This window comes from Hippocampus guttulatus, chromosome 2, assembly GCF_054856545.1.
Source record: "Hippocampus guttulatus isolate MCC_2025c chromosome 2, RoL_Hgut_1.0, whole genome shotgun sequence".
Lineage (NCBI taxonomy): Eukaryota > Metazoa > Chordata > Actinopteri > Syngnathiformes > Syngnathidae > Hippocampus > Hippocampus guttulatus.
In genome coordinates, this window is record NC_141262.1 from 21916050 (window position 1) to 21943890 (window position 27841).

At 48.7% G+C, this 27841-nt stretch overlaps 1 protein-coding gene across 2 annotated transcripts; it reads right to left on the bottom strand.

Annotated features, from left to right (window-relative positions):
• Positions 1-1119: 1119 nt before the first annotated feature.
• LOC147208912 (diacylglycerol kinase delta) lies at positions 1120-26999 on the bottom strand. 2 transcript variants are annotated; one of them, XM_086101859.1, is made up of 32 exons: positions 26820-26998; positions 26591-26714; positions 25911-26015; positions 14386-14496; positions 14184-14264; positions 14005-14109; positions 13722-13854; positions 13544-13650; positions 13327-13452; positions 12877-12979; positions 12614-12773; positions 12417-12525; positions 10407-10546; positions 10103-10190; positions 9916-10007; positions 9731-9830; positions 9008-9073; positions 8756-8927; positions 8573-8671; positions 8068-8152; positions 7863-7970; positions 7015-7111; positions 6820-6927; positions 6617-6730; positions 6326-6460; positions 5938-6101; positions 5717-5822; positions 5356-5445; positions 5158-5271; positions 4971-5079; positions 2996-3058; positions 1120-1314 (listed from the first exon to the last, which is right to left on the bottom strand). In XM_086101859.1, the coding sequence occupies exons 2-32, from the start codon at positions 26672-26674 to the stop codon at positions 1262-1264; spliced, it is 3327 nt and encodes a 1108-aa protein (XP_085957985.1). In that variant the 5' UTR covers positions 26675-26714; positions 26820-26998; the 3' UTR covers positions 1120-1261. The 2 variants fall into 2 exon arrangements, with proteins under 2 accessions (XP_085957985.1, XP_085957994.1); XM_086101868.1 differs by lacking the exon at positions 2996-3058 and having other exon boundaries at positions 26820-26999.
• Between the last annotated feature and the right edge of the window lie 842 nt (positions 27000-27841).

Genomic DNA, 27841 nt, shown 5'->3' on the forward strand with positions numbered 1-27841 from the left:
TTGGCTTCAAACTTCATCTGGTGAACATGGTTAACCTTAGTTTACATGTCGGACCGGTGCAACAGCGGACGAAGGAGCAGCGGGAGGAACGACACGCATCACACGTCATCAACAGGCATGCGTGCGCGTGTGTGTTCGTCTCACATCTTTTATAAATACATTTTTATATTCTTCACCTAGTTTGACACACGGATGTAAACACGCATGCATTCGCATACTGCCCCCCCCCCCCCCATGAAGTAGTCTGTAAAGTGCAAGGCAAGACACAGTAAACTTGAAATGAACGCCACGTTACGCGCATGCACGCACGCGCGTAACCCGACCCCCCAATTGCCAGGAGGGCGTCCCTCGACTTGGCACAACACCACAAAAGCCTCGAAAGGCGAAAAGGCGGCAGCATACTTATGGATGCATTTGCAGCATCCGACCACAGCAGAGCGAGCGAAGGAACGCTCGAGCGTGAGTGGAAACGAGCATATTCCTGATAAGAAATTAATACCACGCAGTATGATTTTTTTTGTTTTGTTTTGTTTTGTTCGCCCCTCAACAACAAGCATCTACTTATCTGAAACACGCTTCAGGCAAGTTTAGTTTGACTGTTTGGCCTCATGATTTCTCCTCTCCCGCTCATGAAGGCAGCAAAAGCCACAAGAGAATTTGGGAACCACTGGCAAAGCAAAAGGCTCACGTTTGGCGCGTTACATCTACAATCAGCTGTTTGTTAGTCAACCCGTTGACCTCTTGAGTACCTGCTGAGGCCACGACAAGCAAAACAAACTAAGAACCACTTGAATGAACCTTGAATGTGCACATTATCACTATTAGGATTCTTATCAGTAGTAATGTTCACAGCTCAGCACACAAAATACATTCACCATCTTTTTTTTTCTTTTTCTTATTCTCTTCACCCGCAACATGTACGATTTTCCGGTTGTCATGGAAGTCGTGCCCAAAAGTCTTTACTAGAATCTGAGGGCGCTTCCGTTCTCAGCGGGTCCGGACAAAGATGGCTGCACTCGGCATGCAAACGACAGAAACACTTTGTTTCTGACAAAAAAAAAAAAGAAGACATTCGTTGTAGGCTTTCGATACCACGAGACTAACACACCCTTTCGAAATCAAATGTACAGCAGGGAAACGCAAGACGGAGTGCTCATCACTCATCGGTGGCTCTCGGTCAGGCCAGCGGGCGTCGGCGGGCGGGAGGAAGGAAGGTGTCTCGCCACCCGCGGCGGTCAAGGTGAGAGGCCGGAAAAGATCATCAGTTGCCCGAAGATTCTGCTTCAGGAGTTGCGCATTTGACGTCCGATGTTCCTAAAGCAGAGTGACGACAAACAATTAGAACCTCCAAATGGATGCTCGCTCCTGCACAACCAAAAATGTATCCCACAAACCACTGGCAAAGAAAAAAAAATGGAATCACAACTCTTAGAGGATGTTAATTGAGGTGTTTCAATTTGTAGAAATAAAGCAGGTCGCAGACAGGAACGCAAAACTAAGGTCTTTTTAAAATGGAAACTTTTTGGCTTTAAGAAACGCAAAACGAAACAGAGAAATCAGGTGTTAGTTGTCATGTTGCTGTTCTTGTGTATCTTCAGAAGGTGGCAGTGGAGGGCTTTTCCTCCAGCGTGCACACCTGCTGCCAATTTGAACATCATGTTAAGTCATGTTTTTAAGGATTTCCCAAGCGCCAAGTCGGCGTCGGATTATTGACCATGTTGCCGCTCTTGCTAAAGTGTTATCTCGAGACCAGGGGGTGTCAAACCCATTTTCGTCGCGGGCCACATTTTAGTTACCATTTCCCTTGGAGGGCCATTATGACTGAAATCCTATCAAGAAGTCAAGAATAACCCTTTATTCAACTATTGTTGAAGTTACTGTAATGAGGTGTTTAGCAACAACAAAATGCTTACAATGTCTCTCTTATTTATTACATGTGAGAATCTTAAATTTGGGTCCACATTTGGGTCTTTTTCCCCCGTGACGTGGTTCGATAATGCGGAGCGCAACGGTGGACCGTGCGGCTGGTCATTACGGCTGCGTCGCGGTTACACCCCCCCCCCCCCCCTTCCCATTCATCCTCCCCCTTATTACATGTTATGTCTTATGACTTGTTGTAACTGTCATATGCTTATTTTATGTGCTAGGGTCTTTTTTTATCCTCGACTTAAATTATCCTCGGAAGAGGATAGTTCGAGCGTGGTTTTCTTTTTCCCTCTCCCTACCCAGCGTTTTTCCTTTCTGAATTCTGATTGTAATTTCCCCATTGCGGGACAAATAAAGGATATCTTATCTTATCTTACATTTTAGCAAGCGTCATGGAAGTTGACATGTTTCATTTGATTTCGCGGGCCACATAAAATGACGTGGCGGGCCAGGTCTGGCCCCCCATGCCTTGACTTTGACACCTGTGCTCTGGGCCGCTCGATCTTTTTTGCTCTCTTGTCTCTCGCCTTGTAAGTATTTGTTATTTTGTCTTTGATTTCACTCATGTTTTTGTTTTGAGGAACTGAACTCGAGTCATTTCGTGCACAATCTCGGATTTTCTATTTTTTATCTTTGCAAGCACTTTTTATTAATGTATCACTTCTCCTGGTTCGTTTTGACAAGTGATTTCTTGTTTATACTTTGTCAGTGCGATTCTTTTGTATTCAATAAATATTTTTGTCCAGACTTTTGTTTGTGTCTACGTTCGTGGGATGCGATCAGCATTCACCCCCAAATTGTATTAGAATACTCGGATGCCGACATGGGTCTTGGTAAATCCTTAAATACATGTCTTAACTTGATCAAATTGGTAGCGAGTGTGCACGCTGGAGGGAAAGCCCTCCACTGCCACCTGCTGGAAATGCACACAAGAACAGGAACATGACCTTAGTAACAGTGACATTTTTTTCACGCCAAAGCAGAGGGAAGAAAAACTGGAATCACTCAATCTAACACCCACATCAGGTGCGAGCTGCTAGTTAGTCCGAGTCAACAGGCGTGATCACACCTTGGAGATCTGCTGCAACAGGTGGACCGGCATGCATCGTGGCTCCAACACGAGAGACATCGACTGAAACAAAGGAGAGGCTTGTCAAACTTTGTCAAGAAGGGGAATCATCACGCAATGTGGCAAATGTCAGCTGTGTCTAAAAATTTTGGAGGGAGTACAAACGACGTGAGCGTACTGCTCCGAGGCAGTCCAGAAAGTAAAAACCCGGGCCACAGTCTGGCTTTAGCCACAGGTGCTTTGACTCGACCTGCAAATAATCCAGATCGCAATCCAATTGAAAATCTTTGGAAGTTGGAAGAAAATAGCCTATGACAAGGCTCCAACCTGGAAAGATGATCTGGCAATAGCAATGCGAGAAAGTCGAAGTTAGATGTGATGGTGAGCACTTTTTATCACTCATCGAGTCCATGGTCTGTGAGACTGCCAGCTGTTCGAAAAGCCAGAGGTGGTGCAACAAATGAACATTTTTTTTTGTAACTGTTAGTGACTACCACATTTTGTTCTACTTCACTTCTTTTAGAGCACAGGTGTCAAACTCAAGGCCCCGGGGGCCAGATCCGACCCACCACATCATTTGATGTGGCCCGCGAAAGCAAATCATGTGCGTCAACTTGCAATTTTTGTTATCCTGTTAACGCTCAGTCAAACAATAATTGAACAAACTATTATAGTTGATTTGACTGATCTCCAAACTGGTAATCCATCAATTTGTTGTGTACAGGTAATAATATATAAACATTTATCTAGTTTCACTGCCGTAATGGCCCTCCGAGGGAAGACGTAACCCCAAAGTGGCCCACGACAAAAATGAGTTTGACACCGCTGTTTGAGAGTTTCTTGACTCATTCAATCCCAGCCATTTTCACTGGAGCAATCCCAGCGTTTTACTGGATTTTGACTGATCTTGCAAGGCCCACAGAATATTTGGTTCGAATGCTATATCAACATGGAGCCTACCAAAATAAAGGTTGGACTCTCTTCTTTCAGCAGAAAAAAGAAAAAAATGTTTCTATCTTTTTCCTTTCTTCTTACAAAATGACTAAGTTTCATGAAAATGCTGATTCCTGGGCAAAAAAAAAAAACGGAGAAAAACAGCTTTTTGTAAAAGCATGCATTTCAAGCACATGATGCAACACTGCCACCTACTGGTCGCTTTTTTACATGTTTTACAATGCAAATGGATTATTCTCATTCACAGATTGCATCAGACCCTCCTCCTCTCTATAACACAAAAAAAAAAAACGTAGACGTATAAGTACGTCCTTGGTAGCCAGGGCCTAATTTTAAAAAGACGTACAAGTACGTCTTGTGGAATGAAAGACTTAAAGGCAGAAAGTTGCCATTTGAAATCATTTTTGCACCCCTCAACCCCTACAAAAGTAAACGGAATGAGCATCCTCCGAGACTGGTGATTCCATAATGATTGCCTCAGATTGTGGGAACGGTATATAAACATGCGGGCTAAAACATAGCAGAAAACAGCACATCTGCAATGTTTGGCCCATCTATCATGTATGCCCTTACAAACACAGTCACGCTACGCTTTGATTGGGTCTGATGGGGAGATATTTAGAAAAAAAAAGTCCTGCATACAGTCCGCCACTTTGTTTTGAATACCATTGTAGATGGCACAAAGCGCTCGTAGCCATTTTGTTGGGTCCCCGGTGGGCACGTAACCCCAATTTGATATTGAGTATTGGATTTTGATGTCATATTGAAATTGACATCAGATGCCCACAGGCTGACATTCCAAAGGGAGCGGCCGATAAAACCATGGCCTCTCAAAGCAGCTTGTGATGTAGCCGCACGTTGTAACTCACCCGGCCACTAGAGAGACGCAAATTAACATGCTCAAAGCAGTCCAACTTCAGCGACTGCAGCAATTGCTGTCAACTGAATATCGGCAGCGCTTTGAGGCTTCCCCAATTTGCCTGACAGATGAGTTTGGGTGTCTTGCGTCGGCCGTTCCAACCTGAGAGTGAGCTGTTGGACTTCTGCTTGTAGAGCTTCTCCTTCTCCCTCTTGGCCTTGGGCATGATCTTCAGCTTGATGCTGCTTTTACCGCTGGGACGCGCCGACTCCTGCACGAACACGCGATCATCCGTGTCATCAGAGCGCCCGCGCACCCGCGCCAAAATGTGCCGCGGCCCTTTTTTTACCCCCTCGGCGCAGTGCATCAGCGGACAGATCCAGTGGATGTCGACCAGCTTGTGGAGCTCTGCGCTCAGGCTGTTCAGGGTTAAGCGCAGCTCCGCCTCCTCTGGGGAATCGGACTGAGGAGGAGCAGACGGAGACGCGGGGCGCGTCAGTGACCGGATGGCGAAAGGTGGCGGCGGCGTGCGGCCAGAGAAGCTTACCAGATGTTGTCCATCCAGAAGCATTGTCGTCTCCGCTTGCAGAACTTTGCTGCTGTTGACGATTTCCACGGCTGTACTGCGACTCAGAAACTGCAAAAAAAAAAAAAAAAAAAAAAGTAATAATTTGTTTTAGTTCTCAAAAACGGAAACATTTACAGCCATGACACCCGTGTGCATTCGAATATGGTACGAAATGCACACGGCGCACCGCGATGTGACTCGGAATGAGCGCAGGACGGTTAAGGCTTGCCACCCGACGGCGTCGCAGCAGATCTCATGTACAAGCGTGCATTGCGTGGGTCCAACGGGGGCCATCTGTCGACCCCGTCTGGACCCATCTGCCTCCGCCTGGCACTTCTACCTCGGGGCTGGACAGCTTGGCCTCAGTCAGCACCATGGCGCTGGCGTTGACGGCGTGCGCCAGCTCCTGCTCCACCAGCTTGTGGGTCTTGGCGGTCTCGCGGATCCTGCGGGGGACGAAGAACGACAGCGGATGAAGATTATTTTTTTTCCCACTGGGTGTCATGAGACGAGACCGCTAATCTCCCCGCGGGTGGGGGGGCGGAAGGGCGGTTGACTGACTTGCTGATGAGCGTGTCGGCCACGATGCCCAGCTGCTGCACCTGGGCGCACTCCTCCTCCGTCAGGTACTCCATGGACTGCTGCGAGTTGAGGCGGGGTCTGTTGGCACGGTCGCTGTCGACTTTTAATTTATCCTCCCACGACTTGAGCGTGCTCTCGAACGCCTGGCCACACGCCGGTTGGGGTGTGGGAGGCGGGGCGCCGACGGACAGCAATAGACCGTGAGGATATTTCAAAAGGACATGTGAGGGGGTGGTTCGGCTGGGACAGAGATGACCTCAGTTAGGTGAGGAGAACTCAGAAATTGCAATCGTCCTAACCCGAGAGCTTTCACCCCCACCCCCCAAAAAAAACCCCGGCACCATCAACATGTGTCGTCTCAACCTACCCTGTCTCTCGTGAGCATCTGCGCTCGATTCTTGTGTAGTATCTTGACGATGCCCGGTGGCTGGATCCAGGCCTCGCCGTCCACTTGCACGGGGACGCCCTCCTCCCCCAAAATGGTGATCTTCACCTGGCGGCACTGAGCGCAAAATAAGACGACGTCAGCAAAAATCAACAAAGGCAAACCTAAAAAGGTCCGTCTTAACTCATTCACTCCCAAAGACGTTTTTAAACGTCTTTTCAGACTTGGTCTGGAATTGGCTGGTACTGAAATTGCGGCGTGTGTGCGTGTCACCTGCGCAATCCGATGGTGCTGCAAGTTGATGACTCGGGACATCGCCATCTGCATGCTGCCAAACACGGCCACCACTTCCAGTTTCTTGTCGTCAAAAGACGGGGCGCCGAAGTTCTGCGATATGAGTAGACAAAAAAGCCAAAGGGTGAACAAAGACGGACGGCCCTTCCGTTTTCGATCGTCCGACTCCCAGAGGCGCTCACGTTGTCCTCCTTGGTGCCCCCCCAGAAGTTGATGCCACCCGCGTAGCTGGGAATGTTGAGCACCGCCAGGCCCTGGAGGATTGGTAGCGGAACGGCAACGCCGTCGCACTAAACGGAGAAGATTGTGTGTGTGTGAAACAGAACCAGAATTTTGGCTTTCTTGTAAAGCTAAGAATCGTCCTGGAAATGGCATACCTCCAGCTGGACCCTCTGTTCCAAGTTTTTGTAGGTCTTCTGGACCAGCTCTTTGGTCCCCAGAACTCCGTACCACATCATGTTCTTCGTACGACTGCTGCGGGACATCAATCAACAAATACTTTCATCATCGGCGAGCATTTGTGTGGAGTCTTTACGACGACGATTTTTTTCCTATTGCGCTGTGGGTTGCTGATGTTATTTTGCCCCCATCGAATAATTAAAAAAACAAACAAACAAATGAACACAATCCGCATTTCCTGCTTGAAAAAGGGAATGGACCGTAACCGTTTCTGTGCAAACAATTTTGCTTCCAATGTCCCATTTCTGGCACGGCTCGAAATTATTATTAGTATGATTTTCTACGCGGGGCAGACTCGCAAATCAATGGCCTCATTCGGGGAGCAATTTTCTAACCTTGCGGAGCAATTTTTTTCCGATCCCCACAGGTGAATCCCGGGGAACTGAAGCAAGGCTTTTCATGAACGCAATAAAAATAATGAATCAACAATTGCTTTTTTTTTCCACCGAATCAGCAGCTTTCACTTCTTAACTTCGCATTATGTTTCATTGCAAACTTGTTCTTGTCTAGAAGCAAAGCTAAATTGATTTTTTTATAGAAAAAAACCTGCTGCAATGTCTTTTTCTAACATTAATTTATTACAAATTATGCCTTTAGTGACTTGCTCTACATACAGCTCCAAAAAAATAAAAAATAAGCACAAAAACACAACTAAACGACGTTTTAATAATCTAACATTTTAACTTTTTGGAAGCTAAACTAATTTACCCTTTCATGCACCCTGTAACATGATAACAGAGGGATGCGAAACGGCTTCTTTGCTTACCTGCACTTTTTCGGATGCTCATCGCGCTTGTTGTTGAACTCCAGCGAGATCTTGGCGTCCAGGCCGATGCCGAAGTAATTGTTCATGACGCATTTCTCCCAGCATTGCCTGCGCGCAAACGGGGCGATGCTACCGTGAGGAGAAAAAACGAGCGCGGCGGCGGCGGCGGCGGCGGCGGGCGGATCACGAGTGGATGAGCGCTTACACTGAGTCCTCGTTGAAGTTGACTGTGTGGAGGCTCGCCGGTTTCTCCAGGACGATGGGCGAAGACGGACTGAGACCTCTGATGCCTGGACAGAGGAGGAAGCTTGGGTAAGAGAAAAAAAACCCCGCACGTGACTCATTGATTATTCATCATTGACTTGATTGGAAACACTTTTCCGGGCCTCTTCTGCGGCCTCTCTCAGTTCCTGTTTGTTTCAGGTCAAGTCTCTTCCCTCGGTCTCCTCTTCAGCAGGTCCCATTTTATATACATGGTGATTTTTTTTCTTGGGAAGCACTCAAATTAGGAGGCAGGCTTGTTTAAAAAACTTCTCAGTGGTAATTTGTCATGCGGGTGGGGCTCAACTGTTTCTTCCAACGGAAACAAACATGCTCATGAGAGCATCACATGTGGGAAGCGACAGGTGGGACTCCAACTGTCTAAAAGGCCAGCGCCGCCAATCACAAGACGGTCATTAGTGGACAAAAAGATTTGGCTTTGCACGTACGCATGTCCGCATCCTTGAGTTCCTCGCTGTTTTCCCGCTTGATGGAAGAAGACGACCACATCCTGTGGACCTGAGTGTGTCGGTTCTGCTCATCCACCACTGCAAAAAAAACAAAAGACGCGAGTGAGCGGGCCGCCCCTTCCCCGCCCCCGAGACCCCAAACAAACCACGCTCCTCTTTCACCTTTCTCAGCCTGTTCAATGATCTGCCTCAGTGCCTTTTTCAGACTGTTGGCCCGCAGCATCAGCTGCTCCTTCGAGCGGTAAGTTTGAGCATCTGAGCTTACGTTGTTTGCATCTTTTTCGGGGCCTGAGCCATCACCATCCGGGCTGGCCTGGGAACCCGCTGGAACAACCTGGAAAAAAAAATCAGGAAATTGTTTGGTTTTTTTTGCCCTTGACAAAAGGCAGCGCTTGGAGTTGCTCCTTCTATTACCTGAGCTTCAGCTTCTTCACTTAAGGCTTTTACCAGGGAATCCAGTTTCTCATTCAACAAAGCACACTGGGAGAACAGAGGAAAATTAGTCTTCACTTTATCTTTTCAGCTTCCAATTTTGGGGAAACGTCCATTTTCTAATCCGCTTAATCCTCACAAGCGCTGCGGGCGTGCTGGAGCCTATCCCAGCTGTCTTCGGGCAGTAGGCAAGGCACACCCTGATCAGGTTGCCAGCCAATCGCATACACAGACGAACAACTATTCGCGCTCACGATCACGCCTAGGGACAATTTGGAGTGTTCAATCAGCCTGCCGCGCATGTTTTTGGAATGTGGGAGGAAACCGGAGTACCCGAAGAAAACCCACGCAGGCACACGGGGAGAACATGCAAACTCCACACAGGGAGGCCCGAGCCGGAATCGAACCCAGAACCTCTGCACTGTGAGGCCGACGTTTCTAACCAGTCGCCCACTGTGCTTTTTGGGGGGAACAGTTTGGAGAAACGTTCTTTTTATCTCCCAATACACAAAACCAGCTCCATCGAGGCATGTTTGGATGAGGACCTCTTGATGAATGTGCAAAAAATTCTAAAGCTTCTCGTTGACTTTTTACCTACTTGTGACAGGAGTGGCATCACGGCTGAGTTTTGAACACAACACACACACACACATGCACACACACACACTTGTGTGGCTGTTATAAAAGTCATTGCATAACATGAACCTTCTTTGCCATAGCATCCGCTTCCTCCTTGTTCTCCGTGGCTCTCTCGTAGGCCTTGCCCACCTCCGCCACAAACTCATTCACCGTCCCACACAGGAACCTGTCGAGAGAGGCGGGATGGGGGGGGGGGGGGTGTTGGTGGTCATGTGACACAGTAGACGCAGGATGATGCATTGGACGCATACTTTGCGGAGGAAATGACATCACTGTGTCGATCTGAATCCAGGATCTTGGCCAGGTGGGACGCCACAGAATCGGCATATTGAGTGATATGAACCTGGAGAAAAGAAAAAGCAAAGAAAAGCAAAAGATGTTCCTGAGATGATACTCAGGATGATGGCGATGCTGCTGATCAACATCAGATTCAATCACCTGCAGAGGAGAATCGAGGGTGTCCTCTTCTTTCGTCGATCGTGTGCGTTTTGAGGTGGGCGGAACCTCGTAGGTCATCACGCTCCATCTGACCGCACGCACGCACGCACGCACACACACACACACACACACACACACACACACACACACACACACACACACACACACACACACACACACACACACACACACACAGGTCAAAAATAGGAGGAAGGATGGCTTCAAGATTGCATTCAATGGAAGGATGAAAAAAATAAGTCCAGTTTGTGACCGGAAGTTGCTTTTTGAGATCAGTGTTGCTTACCGGTCGAGCATTTTGGTGGTGGCCCTCTCCAGCTTCTCTAAGATCTGCAGCAGCTGAGCGTCGTCATCGCAGAGGCCCCCCCAGCCCAAAACTCGGGCCAGGTCGTTCCCGGTGCCCAGCGGCAGCACTCCCAGCTGGCACTGCCCAGGCGGAAGAGCGACAGAGGGGGATGTCACACCACAGTATGAACATATGCCCGGAACGTTGACACAAGCGTGTGTGAGCAAAACCTGCGTCATACATGATCTCACAGCGCATTCCCGGTAAATGGACACATCACAGGTGTGAAAGTTGAGCCGAAATTTAATCAGTCTTTCCGGTCGGACACTCATCCAAAGTGCCGATGAGATGAGATGAGGTGCGACGTCAATGCGACAGCAACAATTACTTTTTCACTCCAAAGGTGCGCACGCACAGGGAAGTGAACCAGTAAAAGGTGGGGAGAAAGGCTGGCGTCTCAGGGGCATCTAGTTGACAGGGGAGGCAAGCGCCAGGCTTGCCTCCCAAGGGGCCAGAACTGAAGGGAGCCCCGAGAGACGGCTGACATTGCCCCGTATCAAGGACGAAGCACCGCAACAAGAATGTGTGGCTGTCGGAAAACAGCAGCTTATGAGCTTTTGTGGGCTGGTAGGCCCTGCGGCTGACTTGGCACCACGACTACAACCAGATGCCATCATGAGCTGTTGGGATTTGGAGAGCTTCCTAATGGGGCAAAATACAAGCGGGCTTGTTTGAATGACATCAACGGTACAACAAAATGAACCTTTTCAGTGACAGCCCATCAAGTTATCAGGTTACAGGTTATCTTTTTCTTGGTGTGTGAAAAGGTTAATCAGTTAATAGGGGTGTTCACACGGCGTGTTCACACTCTACGGTGCTGCCACCGTAGAGCGTTCACACGTGCAAAGTTACACCGGTGTAGCCCCTGAAAACGGCTTAACCCTGCTCGAGGAGGTGGTTTAAAAATTTGCTTCGGAGCAAATGCTCGTTTGCAGGGCAGCACCGATGTAAAATGGGACGTGTGAACGCAACAGGGGTAGACTCGCTACGCATGAGAAGAGTTGATTACGTACGGGTAGAATGCGTTGCTTTCGTGCTCTGTTGTACTTCCGTCATCTTTCCTTTTGCAGGAGACTGGACTGTCTCGGAGTTGTTTGTGTAGTTTGTTCCTCTGTTGTGTGTTAACAACCCCCCCCCCCCCTCCCCATTGAATTTATTTTGTGATTTCCTCTTTTGATTTTTTGTTTGGTGCATTATGTTTGCTTTTCTGAGTGTCATTGAAGTCATCGTTGATTTACGTTTTCGGGGGCGGTCATTGAACGCCTCTCGAGCAGAAGGCGCGGAGACCGAGAAGGAGAAGGACGTGCCTGTAGTTGCTTGAGTTAAACAAATGAATAAAGTGTATGTTTTAAAAAGAACCAACACGACAGCTCTTTGTTTTATTTCCGTATTAATACTATCGTATTGCACGGCCGAAGAAAGTGCCGTGTGAACGCAAGTGCGGCTGCACCGGGGTAAACACGCTTCGCTTTAGTCAGCAGCTTTTTACGTGTGAACGCTCCACAAAATTTGCTCCGGTGTAAGAAATATCGTAACAAAATACGTCGGTGCAAATGTGTGCCGTGTGAACACCCCTAATGAGGGCATGCAAAAAGGGAATAGAAATATTCACGCTAAGAAGTACGTGTGTGCAATTGCGCACTGGTCGCACTCTCTCAGAACACGCAAATGTATGAAGCGCATTTAAAAAAAAAAAAATCAAACAGGAAACGTGTTGGCATTTTCATATTCATCAAGTTGGCCAAACAGTGCAGGTGTGAAAACACATTTAGTGTCGGGTCCTATACGTGACTACTTGACAATTATATGAGTGTCGCTCTACCTTGCTAATATAGCATAGGAGATACTTTCTTTCAAACCAAAAGCTCGTCGAACGACAAAACAGACCGTGCTGATGATGTTGTGACATCACGCCCTCGCTTCCCACCGTGGTTCCTTCTCGGCTCTCACCTGCTTGTGGAGGTTGAGTTTGTCCAGCTCCGAAAGCACCCAGCCCACACTGCCGTCGCCCCCGCACACCAAGATTCGGAACGTCACAAACTTCTGGAAGAGGCGCAGGCTGGAACACAAAACAAGGCACGGTGAGGGAAACACCCGTGGTGCAAAATGTTAACGTTGAGCACGGACAGCAGAGCGAGAACCCCTACCCGAGTTCCGGACCGCCGTTCATCAGATCAAAGACTTGAGCCGGGTTGAGGAGCTGCTTGAACTTGCGCAGGAACTTGACACCCTGGTTGTCCCCGCTTTTGGAGTTGACGAGAACAAGGAGGGGACTGGAACAGGACGCAGACGTGGCCTTCCAGAAGCCTAACGAGCAGCAAGTTGATATACGAAGAAAAGAAACGTTGAGGGTCACAGGCCGGTAAGACATTGTGTGCGGGTGGGGTGGGGTCTGGCGGGGGGCTCTCACCATCAGAGTCGATGCTGTTAAGTGCAGTGGGAGGAATGATGGACACTCTGCACTGACCCAGGGGGCAGACTTTGCCCATTTGTTCTTTACAGCTACTGTGGACCTGATGTGTTTCCAAACACAAATACACACACGTCAGGAAAATAAGCAGTCTCCAGAGTAATTCCGTGTTCCAGCGCAAATGTGAAATGCAACCGATGACACTTCGCTAACCTTTACAAATACCAGTGGTTTTAGTGCGCGTGCGTGTGTTTTTGCGTGCGCGAGGAACGCTGTCTCATCGGACCAAAACACCGACGCGTGCCTTTTGAAGTCCAAGCGTGGGATGGAGTTGACATCATCTCGTATCTTCTCTCATTCTAATCGGCATTCCTTTGATCCCCCCCCGTCATCGTTTTGGATTTTACAGCGAGCAAAGCGAGAGTTGATGGAACCGCGAGTCGCTCTTACAATCGCCTTGCACCAGAGGCAGCGCCAGTCCTGCAGCCGCCGCACGCTGCCGCAGTTCTTGTCGCACACCACGCACTTGGCGCTGACGGGCAGGTTGCCTTCCAGCCACTGGTGGGGCATGGACACCTGGGAAAAAAGCCCACCACAGTGTCAGGATATCACGCCGGTATAAGGTAGCAGAGTCCCCCCCCCCCCACCAAAAAAAAACAACACACACCCCGTCCTCATCTTCAATGATGTCGTTGCCGATCGAGACCAGCGTGGTCCACTTGCAGTTGTTGGTGGAGCGGACGGCACAGCGCTTGTGGGCCTTAAACTTGCAGACTTTGGCAAGACGGCAAGTCAAAAGTGGTGCTCACGTCTCCTGGAAAACGTGCGTGCGCGTGGGAGCGTACCTTCGCAGGAAAGGCCGTGGGAGGTGACGCCCGGCAGGGCCTCCCTGCAAACATTGCAGAAGGTGGGCCGGGCGTGCGAGCAGGCGTACCAGTTGTGCATTCCCGAAAAATGCTCCACGTTGAACTGGCTGGCCTGCGCGGAGAAGGAAGCCGTCACAAACGTTCAGCCGCATGCTTGCCTTGAAAGGACGTTGCTTTATGGAGAACGTGAGGAAGAAAGCGTGCGCGAAGGGTCCGTCCAAATGCCCCCCGCCCCCTCGCCCAACCACCAAAAAACACTCACCTCGTAGATTTCCCACTTCTGGACAGACCTGAGGGCCCCGATCCAGTCTTCCATTTCCTTCCTGTTCTCAGCACACAGCATCAATTTGCGAAAAGGAGTGATAACCTGAGGAAGGTGAGGCATTAGCAACGCAGCCTCACTGAGAAGTCACGGGCAGCATCATTTGAGGTGACACTCACCGTGAAGCTGTTGTTGATGTTCTTGGTGCCGGTTTCGGCCACGCTGGCATCGGACAAGTCGACTTCGTCAAAAATAAGAGACTAAAATTTTTTTTAAAAAAAGACAACACGTTGACAAAAATGGGCAGCGACGACGACAGTTTGGCAGCAATTCTGAACGGGGGCCGCTTTTTTTTTTTTGTCGGCTGACAGAGGCAGTTACCTTACAGTCCTTGGCATAGTAGAGCGTTCTTCCACGGAGCTTGAAGTACCGGCGCTTCCACCTTTGAAAGGAGCTCGTCTGCTTCAACAGGTTTCCCTCTTTCACGCTCTTCTGCGCAAGCAAATATAAGACAACGCACATGTTCTGCTTGTTTGCCTTGAGAAGCGGTTTCTGTCTCAGCATACTAGACAAACTCTCTCGACAAACACCGACAGCAGTTTCCAGAAGCAACAACAACAACGCGGGCTGGAATCTGCCCCTGCCGTCAATGTTTGGATGTGATTCCTGGGGGGGCTTTCTTTGCACATCACCGGCACTCGTGTCGACTCAGTGTGCAAATAATGGAGGCTGCTAGTTAAGTGTGTGTGTGTGTCGGGGGGGGGGGGGGGGTCCAAAGTACCGCCACTCAGAAAGTGACACTTGCGAGGTTGTCAAGGAGTGCTGAGTTGAGCACTGGAAGCTATCTTGCGGCATTCCCCTTTATGGCTTGCTTGGACTTTGTTCCAAAGCGGCACGAGCGCACAAGGGCAAGTCCAAAGTGAGCGATCAGAACCACCAGAGCTGCTATTCCTGCACCCGACACAACCAAATTAAGCATGTGTTCCTTTCCGTGGTCGCACTGACCTCTTCCGCAGAGTGGCTCCAATAGAAGCTCTGAACCAAATTGGCTTCCGGTCGGTCCTCTTGGCTCAGCTGCTCATCCTCGCCGAGCCACGCGGGAGACACGCAGCACCACCTCGCTCGGCAGACGGCCAGCATCGGCGGGCGATGCGTGGCATGGACCTCAGCGGACTAATTTTTTTTTTTTAAGTTACTTAGCAACTGATTGAAAAAGTAACAAACGAAACTAACAGAAAAAGGTCATGCAAGGCATCACAGCTCTCGAGCTGCTGCCAGACCCACCCAGACCGGACCAGCCCGCAACTCGCTTTCCACGCTAGCGGCTCCTCAAACAATACGCGGTCACTTCCTGCCTCTCACACCTTGTTAGTTGGCAACACCCCCACAGGTGTGCTCAAAGCCCCCCCCCATTTTAGCGTCTGCGTGTGTTTACTATCGGTGCCAGTTCGACAGGTTCCACGAGTAATATATTTATAGCCACAAGGAAATAGGCTTGTTCCTATTTGAACACACACACACACACACACACACACACACACACACACACACACACACACACACACACACACACACACACACACACACACGCGCATACGCACCACTCCCCTCTGGTGTGTTTGCGTGCGTGCGTGTGCGTCGGTGTGTACATACGCACATGCACGTGCCCTTGGCGTTGTGTTTTTTTGTTTTTTTTAAACAAGCTTGAAGCCTGCGACTCGCTCTTACACTTCCTCAAAAACAATCCCGCCATTTCATATCAATCAACGTTCCTACCTTTGTTTTATTCGGCCAGTTTTACTCGATTAAAAACAAAAGGTTAAAAAAAAAATTGACAAAATGGAATTTCTGTAGGGGCCTCTTCAAATTATGACATTTTTTTGACATGTTGCAATGTAATACAATTTATATTATCAGTTACTTGCAACGTTTCTTCACGATATTACCGTTTGAGTTTCTCACTATTTTCAAGTGACTTAAAAAAAAAAAAAGCATCTGCGATTTATGTATTCATGCGTTTGACATTTGAACCCTTTCATGTACCCTGTAACCTGATCACACGTTACGCCGTCCACTGCAGTAGCCGCTGTCCCCGAAAGGGTTAAAAGGAAAATGTCGACTTTATGACAGTAGCCGGATGAAGTTAACTTGTAATGAGGATCTTTAACTACGTCACCGCCTTTGATTATCAAGATTTTTTTTTTAAAGACAAATATTGGAACTGATATTTGGTCCAATAATTAAATAAATCTCGATTGTACAATCTACGTTGTCAATGGGCTGCTTTCTCTTCGTCTTTTTTTTGTTTTTGTTTTTTTGCATCTAGTTTTGTGTTGTGCCAATGTAACAATATTACTGGACTCAGCAACTGTAATAATATTACAAAAAACATAAATAACTCAATGCCACCTAAATGTAATATATTACTGCAACATTTTTTTTTTTTTTTTTGGGAACACATAATCCCCAACACTACTCATTAGTGTCTCCATGTCATTTGTTACAAAAATATTGTTGTTGTGCAGTCACTCAGATCACCATCAGATTTGATCAGCGGCACCGGCAAAGCATTATTCACAAACTGATACGTTGGCTTGAATCAAAACCGGAAAAAAAAAAAAAAGCTACGTCTGGACGGATCTACGCCCGCATTGACTGGACTCTCCCTTGACCCCCAAAATCAACCACTCCTGGAAAAAAACAAAAACAAAAGACCATTCAACTCCAACATCCTTGAGAAGGACGACTAAAAAGCACAAACAAACAAAAGAAGAAAATCAAACGCCTGATGACACCACAAGCTTTTGTACAAATCTCGTAAATAGCTGCCGGCGATTTTGTTCACTAGCTGCTTAGTCATCAAAATGCAGGCACACACGCCGGCACCTTGTGACCTTTTCACACACGCTAGCTCATGTTTTTGCCATCGCGCGAGGCCCGGACCTCGAAGTGCACGTTGCCCAGCTGGGGGGCAGCGAGAGAGAGAAAGAGAAAGAGAGAGAGAGAAAATAAATATTTGGGAGGCTTGAAATAGACACGCCCTCGCATCGGGGCGTCATGCGCAAACATGTAGCTCTGACCGCTAGCACGGAGGCACAGTTAAAGCAAGGCGTGGGAGGACTTTGCACCATGGCGACCACATCCTGTCTCATGCACCCCCGTGTATTTATTTATAGACACTCTAACACACATAGCACACATGACTTGTACAGGAAAAGAAACGGATGAGTGTCTACTCGGGTCGCGCCCGCGCACATACACGCAACTCAAGTGAACGTTTTTAACCGTTAATGTCATTTTGGACTATCATCCCCTTTTTGGGATTCTGCCTGTAAGGGTTTGTGCATGAAAGGACACCTAATCTCCTGCTAGTGACGGGAGGAGGGTGAATGGAAGCGGGTGGGTGGGGGGGCGGGGGGGGCTCGTCGGAGCATACGGACCAAATCTGATTCTGGTGCGCTGCTGGATAATCCTCACACATGCACGAACGCACGCACGCACGCACGCACGCACAGGAAAAGGAGAGTGATGACAGCCGCTTGTCTCGAATGTCCTGATGTGATTAGCATGTTGTTGTTGATTGCTACATGAATTGTGTTTGTAATGCTGCAAATAAATAAATAAATAAATAAAGCAAGCAAGCGCATCAAAATAGGTCGCATTGTCTCAGACGTCATGGAAATTTTAGACCTGCACGCTACTGAATCATTTGGGATGCAAAGAACATTTTGCGAATAGCTAGCGGTGGTTTCAAATAGTCATCAGTCGAGGTGGGATCGGGCATGACACGATTCGCGCGCAGTGGCTCTCCCACAACTGGCCACATCTTTCATAAGCATCCCCAAATGAGAGGAAGAATTTTTCAGCTCATCCCTTTTCCTCTTGGCCATTTGAGCCATCAGTTGACCTCTGACCCGCTCGATAAAGAAGAGCTCGTTTCGTTGCCATTTATATTCCACGTTCATTTACGCCGCGACATCATTTTGAGACATTTTTGGAGATTTTCTCGAGACCAGGCATGACCTCATTCAGATTTATTAGGCCTCGGCGTTCATTAGCTACTAAAAGCAACCCCCACTCCCACCTCGGAGGAGGAGGAGACCAATGGGTTATTCTCGGAAAGGAGCACACGCTAAGGCCGCCCCTTTTATCACCAACGGGCTCTGTCAAGAAATCTGCCTTTTCACCACGGCCATTTCACCGATAAAATTCATCTCTGCGCAGTCTGGCCAGGCCCAGGATTAAATGCACGGTGGGTAATTGGAGTTGAGGGCACCTTGTGGTCCCTGTGAAGTAAATTTGGTGCCTACACCCCTGAAAATGCAAGTAAAGGTTCTGTCAAAAGCCTCTACCTGCCCCATTACAAATATTTGATGAGCAGAGGCCTCGCTTTAGAAGGATGTGGTCGCCCGGGCGGCGGACTGCAGGCGCTTTGAGACTCGTGCACACGGCGGCCTCGTTACCCAGCTTGCACACTTGAAAGGAAAACGAGTGTGGGGGCTGCGCCAAAGCCTGTCTGCAAGATGATTCACTGGGCTTCTTTGTATTCTGCTCGTAGCTTCACAACTTTCCTTCCCTAACTGAGCCAGATGACCCGGAAGTACGTCGGAACTCGAAATGCGCTTTGGAAAGGTGCCTCCATGCACCCTTTAGCAAACTCCGGAATAACCTTTACTAAAGGAAAGGAGATGTCTTGTATTACTCACATTCCTTTATAGCAGCAATATTTCAACCAACAGACCACTCGCCAAATTTACAGCCAAGACGCTCAAGAGTTTCAAGTGAGAGACTTTAAAAATAATATCCATCCATTCATCCGTTACCCGCGAGTTTGCAGGGGCGGTGCTGGAGCCTATCCCAGCCGTCGGGCAATAAGCGGGTACCACCCTGAACCAGTTGGCAGCCAATCGCAGGGCACACACAGACAAACAACCATTTGCACTCACAATCACACTTAGGCACAATTTGGAGCAGGGGTGTCAAAATAAATTTTGTTGCGGGCCACATTGTAATTACAGTTTCCCTTGGAGAGCTGTAATGAATTTTGGGAAGCCATATCAATATTTAATCACCTCCACATGTTACACATAGACAGCGCACAACAAATTGATGGACAACGAGTTTTAAAATCAGAAGTCAAGAATAATGACTGTTATTGTGGATTACATGTGACAATTTGAAATTTCGGCTCAGACTTTAGCAAGCATCATGGAAAACTTGACATGCTTGATTTGCTTTTGCGGGCCACATAAAACAACGTGGCGGGCCAGATCTGGCCCCCGGGCCTTGACTTTGAGATTTGGAGTGTCCCATTAACCTGCCATACATGTTTTGGGGAATGTTGGGAGAACACCCGAAGAAAACCCACACAAGCACGAGGAAAACATGAAAACTCCACCCAGGAGGGCCAGAACTCGGAATTGAACCCCAGACCACAGAATGTGTGTGTGTGTGTGTGTGTGTGTGTGTGTGTGTGTGTGTGTGTGTGTGTGTGTGTGTGTGTGTGTGTGTGTACGTGTGTGCGTGTGTGTGTGTGTGCGTGTGTGTGTGTGTGTGTGGGAGAGAGAGCATGTTTTAAGTACAAAACAGCATATAAAGAAACCTGCACTTGTGAACATAATAATTTGCCTATAAAAGTTTTAAGACTAACATTGCTGTCTCCTAGGGGAGCTTTATCGATAAAAGACATGAATACGATACCTGGGGTATGAAACGATTCGATTCAAGAGCGGTACATTTTCAGTGGAACAATTCGCTTCGGTTTGACTCAGCGGGGTTACAATTTGATTTAGTGTGGTTGGGCTGCAGCTTTTGCCAGGCTCATTCATTTGTAAAAGACGATCCGCACAGAAAAAAAACAAAAAAAACAAAACGCGGTAAACACAAAAATATAAAATACAGAAATGTGCAGGGAGGCGGCCCGGTAGTCCAGTGGTTAGCACGTCGGCTTCACAGCGCGGAGGTACCGGGTTCGGTTCCAGCACCGGCCTCCCTGTGTGGAGTTTGCATGTTCTCCCCGGGCCTGCGTGGGTTTTCTCCGGGTGCTCCGGTTTCCTCCCACATTCCAAAAACATGCATGGCAGGCTGATTGGACGCTCTAAATTGTCCCTAGGTGTGAGTGTGGGCGTGGATGGTTGTTCGTCTCTGTGTGCCCTGGGATTGGCTGGCAACTGATTCGGGGTGTCCCCCGCCTACTGCCCGGAGACGGCTGGGATAGGCTCCAGCGCCCCCCGCGACCCTAGTGAGGATCGAGCGGTTCGGGAAATGGATGGATGGATGAAATGTGCAGGGGTAAAAGGAAAAAGAAAGGCAGCTAGAGATTGACGTCATGATATTCGCTGCATGTCGTGTGATGATGTCGGTAAGGAAAAGTGGAGTGGAATTCATTTGAAACATTGCAAATACATTTAATATTTTTTTTGTTTTGTTTTACACAGTGACCAGTCGCTTTGAACACTTTCCCCCTTAATATTAATTACAATTTAAAAATGTGTATTTTATATTTACTTGGGTCGTCCTTGCCTAGCATTTACATTTCTTTCATCACCTTAAACATTAAAGTGGGCACGCTGCAGAAAAAGAAGAATTTGAGAAGCGTGCAAATACTCTCTCACGGCATTTTGTGCGCTGTAGCTCATATTACGAACACACAGCGCGGGTCAAAGTTGTGCTGTCAGTCTCTATTAGTTATCAAAGAGGAGATGGCGAGTGATCGATCCACGCGCGCGCCCACAACGGCGCACGCACGCACACACAAACGCCCGGCAGTTATCGATCACACTCATTCGGATGGCTACGAAAAACACAAGCGCACGTGTTAGGCCGAGGCTCATTAGTGAACACACAAACGCACGACAGCGACTGACTGAGAGCACCCGTCGTCAGTTCAACCCGCGCGCCGACGTGCGGGGAGGCGTTGCTCTTTCCGTGTCACGAGCGCAATTTCAAAGTGAGCGACACCAGTTTGACACCGGCACTGAAGATCAGCTCATTAGCTGTATTTTTGGTCTCATGCGGGCGCAGGCGCGCGACACGCGCGCTCTCGTTAATGGGGTTGTTGCAGGCTGAGGCCTTGTGGGAGGAGAAAGGACAGGGCGTGACGGAGAGGGAAAAGACAAAAAAAGGAGAGAGAGAGAGAGAGAGAGTGACGCTCGGCGAGGCAAGGAGAGAACAAGAGGTGAATAAAAAGGGATGTTGCAGCAGCAGCGGTGGGACAAGACAGGATACAAGATAAGGATGTGAAGGACAAGAAGAGGACAAAAAGGAGCGCGAGCGGAACACGCTGGGGCTGAAAGGCAGAACAACCCGGGCTGGTGACAGGAAGAGTCCACGGAAATCACAAAAGCGGCATGGAGGCGTGCGCGGTGCTGCACTGAAACATTTTGTTTGACATCCTCCCGCATTCGCTTTTATTGCTCCGCACGTTCCTGCCTCGGTTCCTCTTTACAGCGAGCGGCTACTTGCTTCCACTTGAAATCGCAACACTACACTGCAAATCGACCAGTGCTAAAAGTTTGTGGACGGTGTTCAAAACGGACTGCCGGTGCTGCTGTAACATCATGCGGTGCTAGCATGTAACACTGATACGTTGTGAAAAAGCGCTGTCGCCTGGATTCAACCCCGATTGGTGTGAATTTGGAAATGAAATCACGCCCCTGATGTCATCAAAGTTCACCAGTGAGATAACAGGTCACATTAATTAGCCGATAATTCCGATTCCATATCATGTGGACATCTTGACCAGTCGCATGGGCCACTTGGCCAATCATCGTTGTAGTTTTTGTGATGTCACATGGGCCACACGGCCAAGCGGGTTCATTTAACGCGGTGTTGAACATGTTTTGGTCCAAGTAGATGTCGGCATCTTAAGAGTGATGAGCTGCATGTTGATTCAAACTTTGCTTTTCACTCTGCTTGAATTATGGTTCTTACTGAATCCCGCCGGGACTGCGTGGGTTTTCTCCGGGTACTCCGGTTTCCTCCCGCATTCCAAAAACATGCATGGCAGGCTGATTGAACGCTCCAAATTGTCCCTACACGTGAGTGTGAGCGCGGATGGTTGTTCGTCTGTGTGTGCCCTGTGATTGGCTGGCAACCGGTTCAGGGTGTCCTCCGCCTACTGCCCAAAGACGGGCTGGGATAGGCTCCAGCACCCTCCGCGACCCTCGTGAGGATAAGCGGATCCGAAAATGGATGTATGGATGGATGGATACTGAATCCCGCGTATGTGTGAACTTGTCGGAGCCCTCTACCGCACCCAAACCATCCAATGAGTTGCGGGTGGCCTCAGTCTAATGAGCGTCATTTGTCAACCGGAAGACAAACAATGTATTTGTAAAATGTTAAAATTAGATGATACAAAAAGCCAAGCGTTCTTTCTCCAATCTCGTTGACAAGGCGTCACTAACTAGCTATCCGAGTGCCGAATTGTGCAACCTTTTGGTGTTTTGTCATTTGGCTATCTAGGCCGACAGGAAATGGCCTTGAGTATGGAACGTGAATTGTTTTGTGTGCATATTCTTCTTTCTGTTTTGCTGCCATCTGATTTTGATGGTGGTCCAAAGATCCACCGGATGATCAATGCATCCAATCAGCTACACGATCCAGACCAGGTGTTGGGGGTCTTGTCAAATATGTCATGTCTAGTGTTGCCACTGCCTCCTGTGAGGAAAAATGCTGGAATTTTTGCATGTGTGGGCACTGGAAATGAATTCGCAACTTTCAAGAAAAAAATTATTTTATAACACTCATTAGTGTTAATTAAACACTCAATTGTGTCATTATTACTGCACTGTCAACACTACATGTTGTTGCCGTAACATACTTTTGAGTGTTGAACATGTAACACTTGCCTGAATGTTACTGTAACACAATTTATTGTGGCCGCATCTCGACAAGTTCTTGTGTTAGTTCTTCGTGGCCACATCTCGACAAGTTCTGGTGTTAATTCAACACCCTGGGGGGTGTTGAATTAACACCAGGAGATTTGCGGTGTACTTTCCACTCCGACAACATATTCCCAGCTTCAGCCTTTCGTCTCTGCGGCTCGCCTTCCTCTCGGTGTCGACCCCGGCGTTAGCGCCGCGACGGTATCGCATCCAGCCAAGGGCGTAAATCAAAACGCGCGCACAAAACGATACTCGGGCACAACGTCGGCAATCCCACACAACGGCGTGTGCGCTTCTTTCGCCAACCCACACGCGCACCTAGAACTCGTCCTCATGTTGGCTACAGTCGACACCCACACACATCGAGTGGTGCGGCGCTCTGCAAGGCGAGCGAGAGGCGGATAAAAGTGAACAAATGCGATGGGGCCAAAACATCGCTGGGAAAAATAGCGCTTTCGTAGCAGCAGGGAAGTTTTCAACGCCACCCTCCAAAAAATAAAAATAAATGGCCGATAACAGCAGTTATTCTTAATGGCTCCTGGAAAGTGGACTTTGTTTCAACTAAGATTTCAGAGCGGTTAAGTGTGACACTTCTGAGCTCCGCCGGACGCCAGGCAATTATACAACTGTGTCGCTCGGAGGGCAAAGAACGTAACCAAATAGATGAAGACGAGTCGTTCCCCAGCTGAAGGAGGGCAGGGCGGAGAAAGGGCGCAAGAGGCAAGCGGGAAATCATCCACGAGAGGAAGCTATGGAGGCCTGGCGGGGGTTTTTTTTTTTTTTGTGGGGGTGATTAATTTTCCCAGAAACACATTCGACGATAGTATTGTTTTTGCTTTTTGTTTTTTCATACCACTGGTAGTACAATTCATTGATCAGGGGTGCATTAGAATTGCAAGCTGTTGAGAAATGGACAGCCCTGTGTTTTTTTTTTTTGTTGTTGTTGTTTCTTTGGTGACCAGTTGTAAAAATTGGGTGGTCACGTTTGCGTTTCAAATTGACTTTGGGCTTTGTCGTGTCGCGATTGGTCTTGGTACAAATGCCACATGCCACATGCCAGCTCATTGTTGCCAGCAGAATCTCCGCATTCATCTGGCCCGAAGCCAAAATGCTTCGACGCGCACGTCTGTGGCGTCTATCGGGTTTGGAACTGACTCCATTCGCGTACCTCAACCGTGGGTAGCTCCAGCCGTCGGAAAACGTTGCTTTGAGTCATGCTAATAGCTGCGTCGATGCTTTTCATACCATGTCATTCATTTGTTTGAAGTAGGTGAAGGGCAGCGGAAAACGAAACAGCGCCACTCAATGTTGCTGACGTCCATCAACCAAAACGCACGTTGTATCGTGCCCACTTAAGGGATATCGTAATTATCATGCGTCACCATCATGAAGGGACATGCCAGTTTGCACGTGTGGGACACGAATAAAGGCCCAAGGCACACCTATGCGACATGAGAACCAATAAAACAAAAGAATGTGAAACCTTACGTAAGTAAGCCAAAACTTGTGGAGCAGAGGGGGCACGTTTTCGTTGGACACGAGAAGTATGAATCAAACTCAGCCATCCTAAACGTCAAGGTGGCTGCGCGAGCCTGCAAGGTCACGTCAAGGTGAGCGCGGTGACGACCTGACATACGGTGCCAAGAGTCTATGCCGCTGATGGGCGGGGCTTGTCCGGTGTAAAAGGATTCAGCCGATGAACTGAACAATCGAACGATGAGTGGAAACACGAAAAAGCCGAGCGGGGGGTAAGATCGCATCTGTGAGGAGCATCGCAAGTAGTTGCGTGAGGCGGGCCCGTTAATCCGACAGACGCGAGGATGCGTTGAGGAATTAGCACATCCCCAACAAGTGGCGCACACTAACGAGTAAGCTAACAGGCGGCCAACATAACGAGGCACAGCGGAAGAGGTCGAGGACAAGGACGTGCTATGACACACGTCCTCACGGGAAACGCAAACAAAACATTGCGACTCCCTTCGTGGAGTTTGTGTGACATCACCAACGCGTATGACACACGTCTGAGCAGGAAACGCAAACAAAACATGGCGACTCTCTTCATGGAGCTTACGTGACATCGCCGAGGTGTATCTGCGGGGGCATAGCCGGAAATTTTCTCGTGGGGTCTCTTCATTATTCGCTATCCTAAAAGGTGCTTTTTAATTATTATTATTATTATTATTATGAGTGCATGCGCAAGATTGGTATATGTGCCCATTTATTTTTTCATGAAACCGTGAATGCGGATGGTATGATCAACAATGACTTCTCTGCCATGTTGTTTGCTATAGTGAGAAAATAATGATTTTGATTGACTGAGAATTTACAGATTATTTACCGTTAGCATTCAGAACAATTTATTCTTTAAACCTAGTTATTAAAAAAAACAATAATAATAACTTGAGGCAGAGTATCAAGGGGTCAAAGGTCACTGCACCCATGTGAAAATGGGAGAAAAATCACATATATCAAAATGTTCCCCTCCGCAGAGTGACAAGGGGTGGTCTTGCCCCCCCTGGCTCCCCCGTAGCTCCCCCCCTGCGTATCTAAGCCTCTTTTGCCGTTGGGTCACCAACTTTACTTCATGCCAAAGGTTCGCATTTTTCATTTTTCCAGCACGTCCAGCCTCACCGTCCGTCCCCGAAGGTTATCCCGTCCGCCCGTTGGACGCAGTCATTATTATGAGAGGCTATCGCCATGGCAACAGGGCAGCGGAAGTCCATAGCTCAGATCTGAATATGATTTACAGTCAAAACGCTTGATAGCGGCGATATATAATGATCTGGATTTCACAATGACACCGAGCTGGCCTGAGTGTTGCCGATCGAACGGCGCTTCTCTTATGAACGATTCATATGAGAAGAGTTTAGGGTCCTGCTTTACACTAAAAACCTTGCCGTGAGACTAACATCATTTCAACTGGAGGAAACTTGGCCACACGTCAGACAACGGAGCGAGTCGAACGTCCTCCCGTGGCAAGAATGACTTGGAAGCATTGCCAATGCAAAACGCGCCTACCTTGGCCCGGATCTGGCCCGACGTGGAAACTTTGCGGATGAGCTTGTGCGACGTCTCCTCTTGCTCGCCGTCGCTGTCGGACGACTCGTCTCCCGCGTCCCCGGCCTGCGTAACCACAAGAAAGTGCAGATGACGGGCTGCCATTTTGGCTCTGGCTGCCACACGCTACGTCTGAGCCCGGCATGAACAACATTTAATTTTGGGTTTTCAAGTGCGGCTAAAGCATCTGCACCATGTTATTAGCCCGATTGGCACCTTTCATTTGTTATATCATGTGCCGATGCGATGTCATGTTCTTAGTATTTAACCATAACACTGTTGTCGTTTTATTCTGCAGTCAAATGCCAGAAAATGAAAATCTGTTCTGCTTTACTTGGGAAAATAAAAGTTCAAGAAGTATATCACGCTGTGGTCTCTCATTAGGCTTGAAGAACATTTTTGTAGAGCTACGGGAGGCCAATTTCAACCTTCATCATGCATCATAGAGAACTGTCTCGAATATTTACTATACATGCACAGACTTGAAAAAACATCCGCTAGCCAAACTGGAAACACCGTGAATACCTCTCTGCAAGCGTCATTCAAAATTAAGTGTTACAATATGAACCGTTTCTCGCTTCTTGAGGAAGCAATCGTTGAGTTTTCTCAAAGTGCCCCTTGAAATCCAAGTCTCAACTTACAAGAGGCGTCCTCTCGGCGTCCGCCTGGGCCGACTCGCTCGGCTCGGCCACGTACAGGACGTTGGGGTTCAGTTTGGAAGCCATGGCGCCGGGGTCCGCTCGGTCAAGCTCGATCCCTCACCGACTGCAGAAGAGGTGACCAAATCAAGCCTCTCACTTTTACTCTCTCTCTCTCTCACACACACACACACATGCGCACGCACACACGCATACAAAGACACACACAAACCTTTTTTTGTACAGCAAGTTCCTCCTTTGTTGATCTACAGAACGGTCCTTTGGGATGGCGACATGCGCGGTGGTAATGATAATGATGGTGATGATGACGATGGTCAAAGATGGGAGAAAAATGACGCTCGTTGCGATGTAGCGCGGCAGGTCCGCGCGCGCGTTCGATCCCCCATCCCGCCCTGCACAGAGAAGGCAAACGGCTCGGTTAAAGTGGCGGAATCAAGCCCGCCGCTTCAGAACCGCCACCGTCCGTCGAACGGGATCCTTCACTTCGACAACACACCGCGGAACCGCGGGCGCAGTCGGCCGGCTTACCTTCCCGCCGGCCTGCCGCGCGCGCGAGCGCTCCTTGGCCGGTTCCGAGTTCTCGCCGCCGGGCCCTCTCCTCCTCCACCAGCTCCTCCTCCTCCTCCTCCTCCTGCGCTGGCGCTCGGCTTCGCAGCCGCGGCGGTTGCTCGCGGTGCCAGAAATGAGTCGGATCAGGAAGGCAGAGCGGAGGCAGGCGGGAGGGGAGAGAGGGACGAACGGAGTGGCTCTATAGTACAGCGAGGCGGCAGGGCGTTGGAGGAAGGAGTGAGAGACAGATCAGAAAGCCTCGGTTGTTGCGGTTCCGAGGTTAAACTGTTGAGAGCGCACGCGCACCCGCGCAGCCCAGCGATCAGATGCAAATGAACGGGAAGGATTGTGCGGTGAGCAATTATTATGAACGCTCGCGGTGACGTGCATGCGGTGAGGTGAGGTTCATGGCTGCTGAGGCACTGAGTTCTTTTCGGAGTTGAGAGATGAAAATATGAACCCGCCGTGGAAGATCCGCATGTATTTCAGTGTTGACCTTCACTGAAAGGTGTGTTTCCAAAGCTTTATTGCTCTAATCCAGGGGTGGCAAACATATGGCACGCGGGCCGGAACCGGCCCCCAAGGAGGTTCGATCAGGCCCGCAGGACCATTTAAAAGTGAAAACATGCATAAAAGACACAGAATGAATATTTTTAATACGGTGCAATTTGTGGATTATCCACT

Excerpts from the sequence above, each read along its gene's own strand:
- LOC147208912 (XM_086101859.1), bottom strand. The coding sequence starts at position 26,674 with ATGGCTTCCAAACTGAACCCCAACGTCCTGTACGTGGCCGAGCCGAGC. Across the intron at positions 13,453-13,543 it reads TCATTGAAGATGAGGACGGG|GTGTCCATGCCCCACCAGTG; the intron begins GTGTGTGTTGTT and ends CTTTTTTCCCAG. Across the intron at positions 10,547-12,416 it reads AACTCAACCTCCACAAGCAG|TGCCAGCTGGGAGTGCTGCC; the intron begins GTGAGAGCCGAG and ends CCGCCTGGGCAG.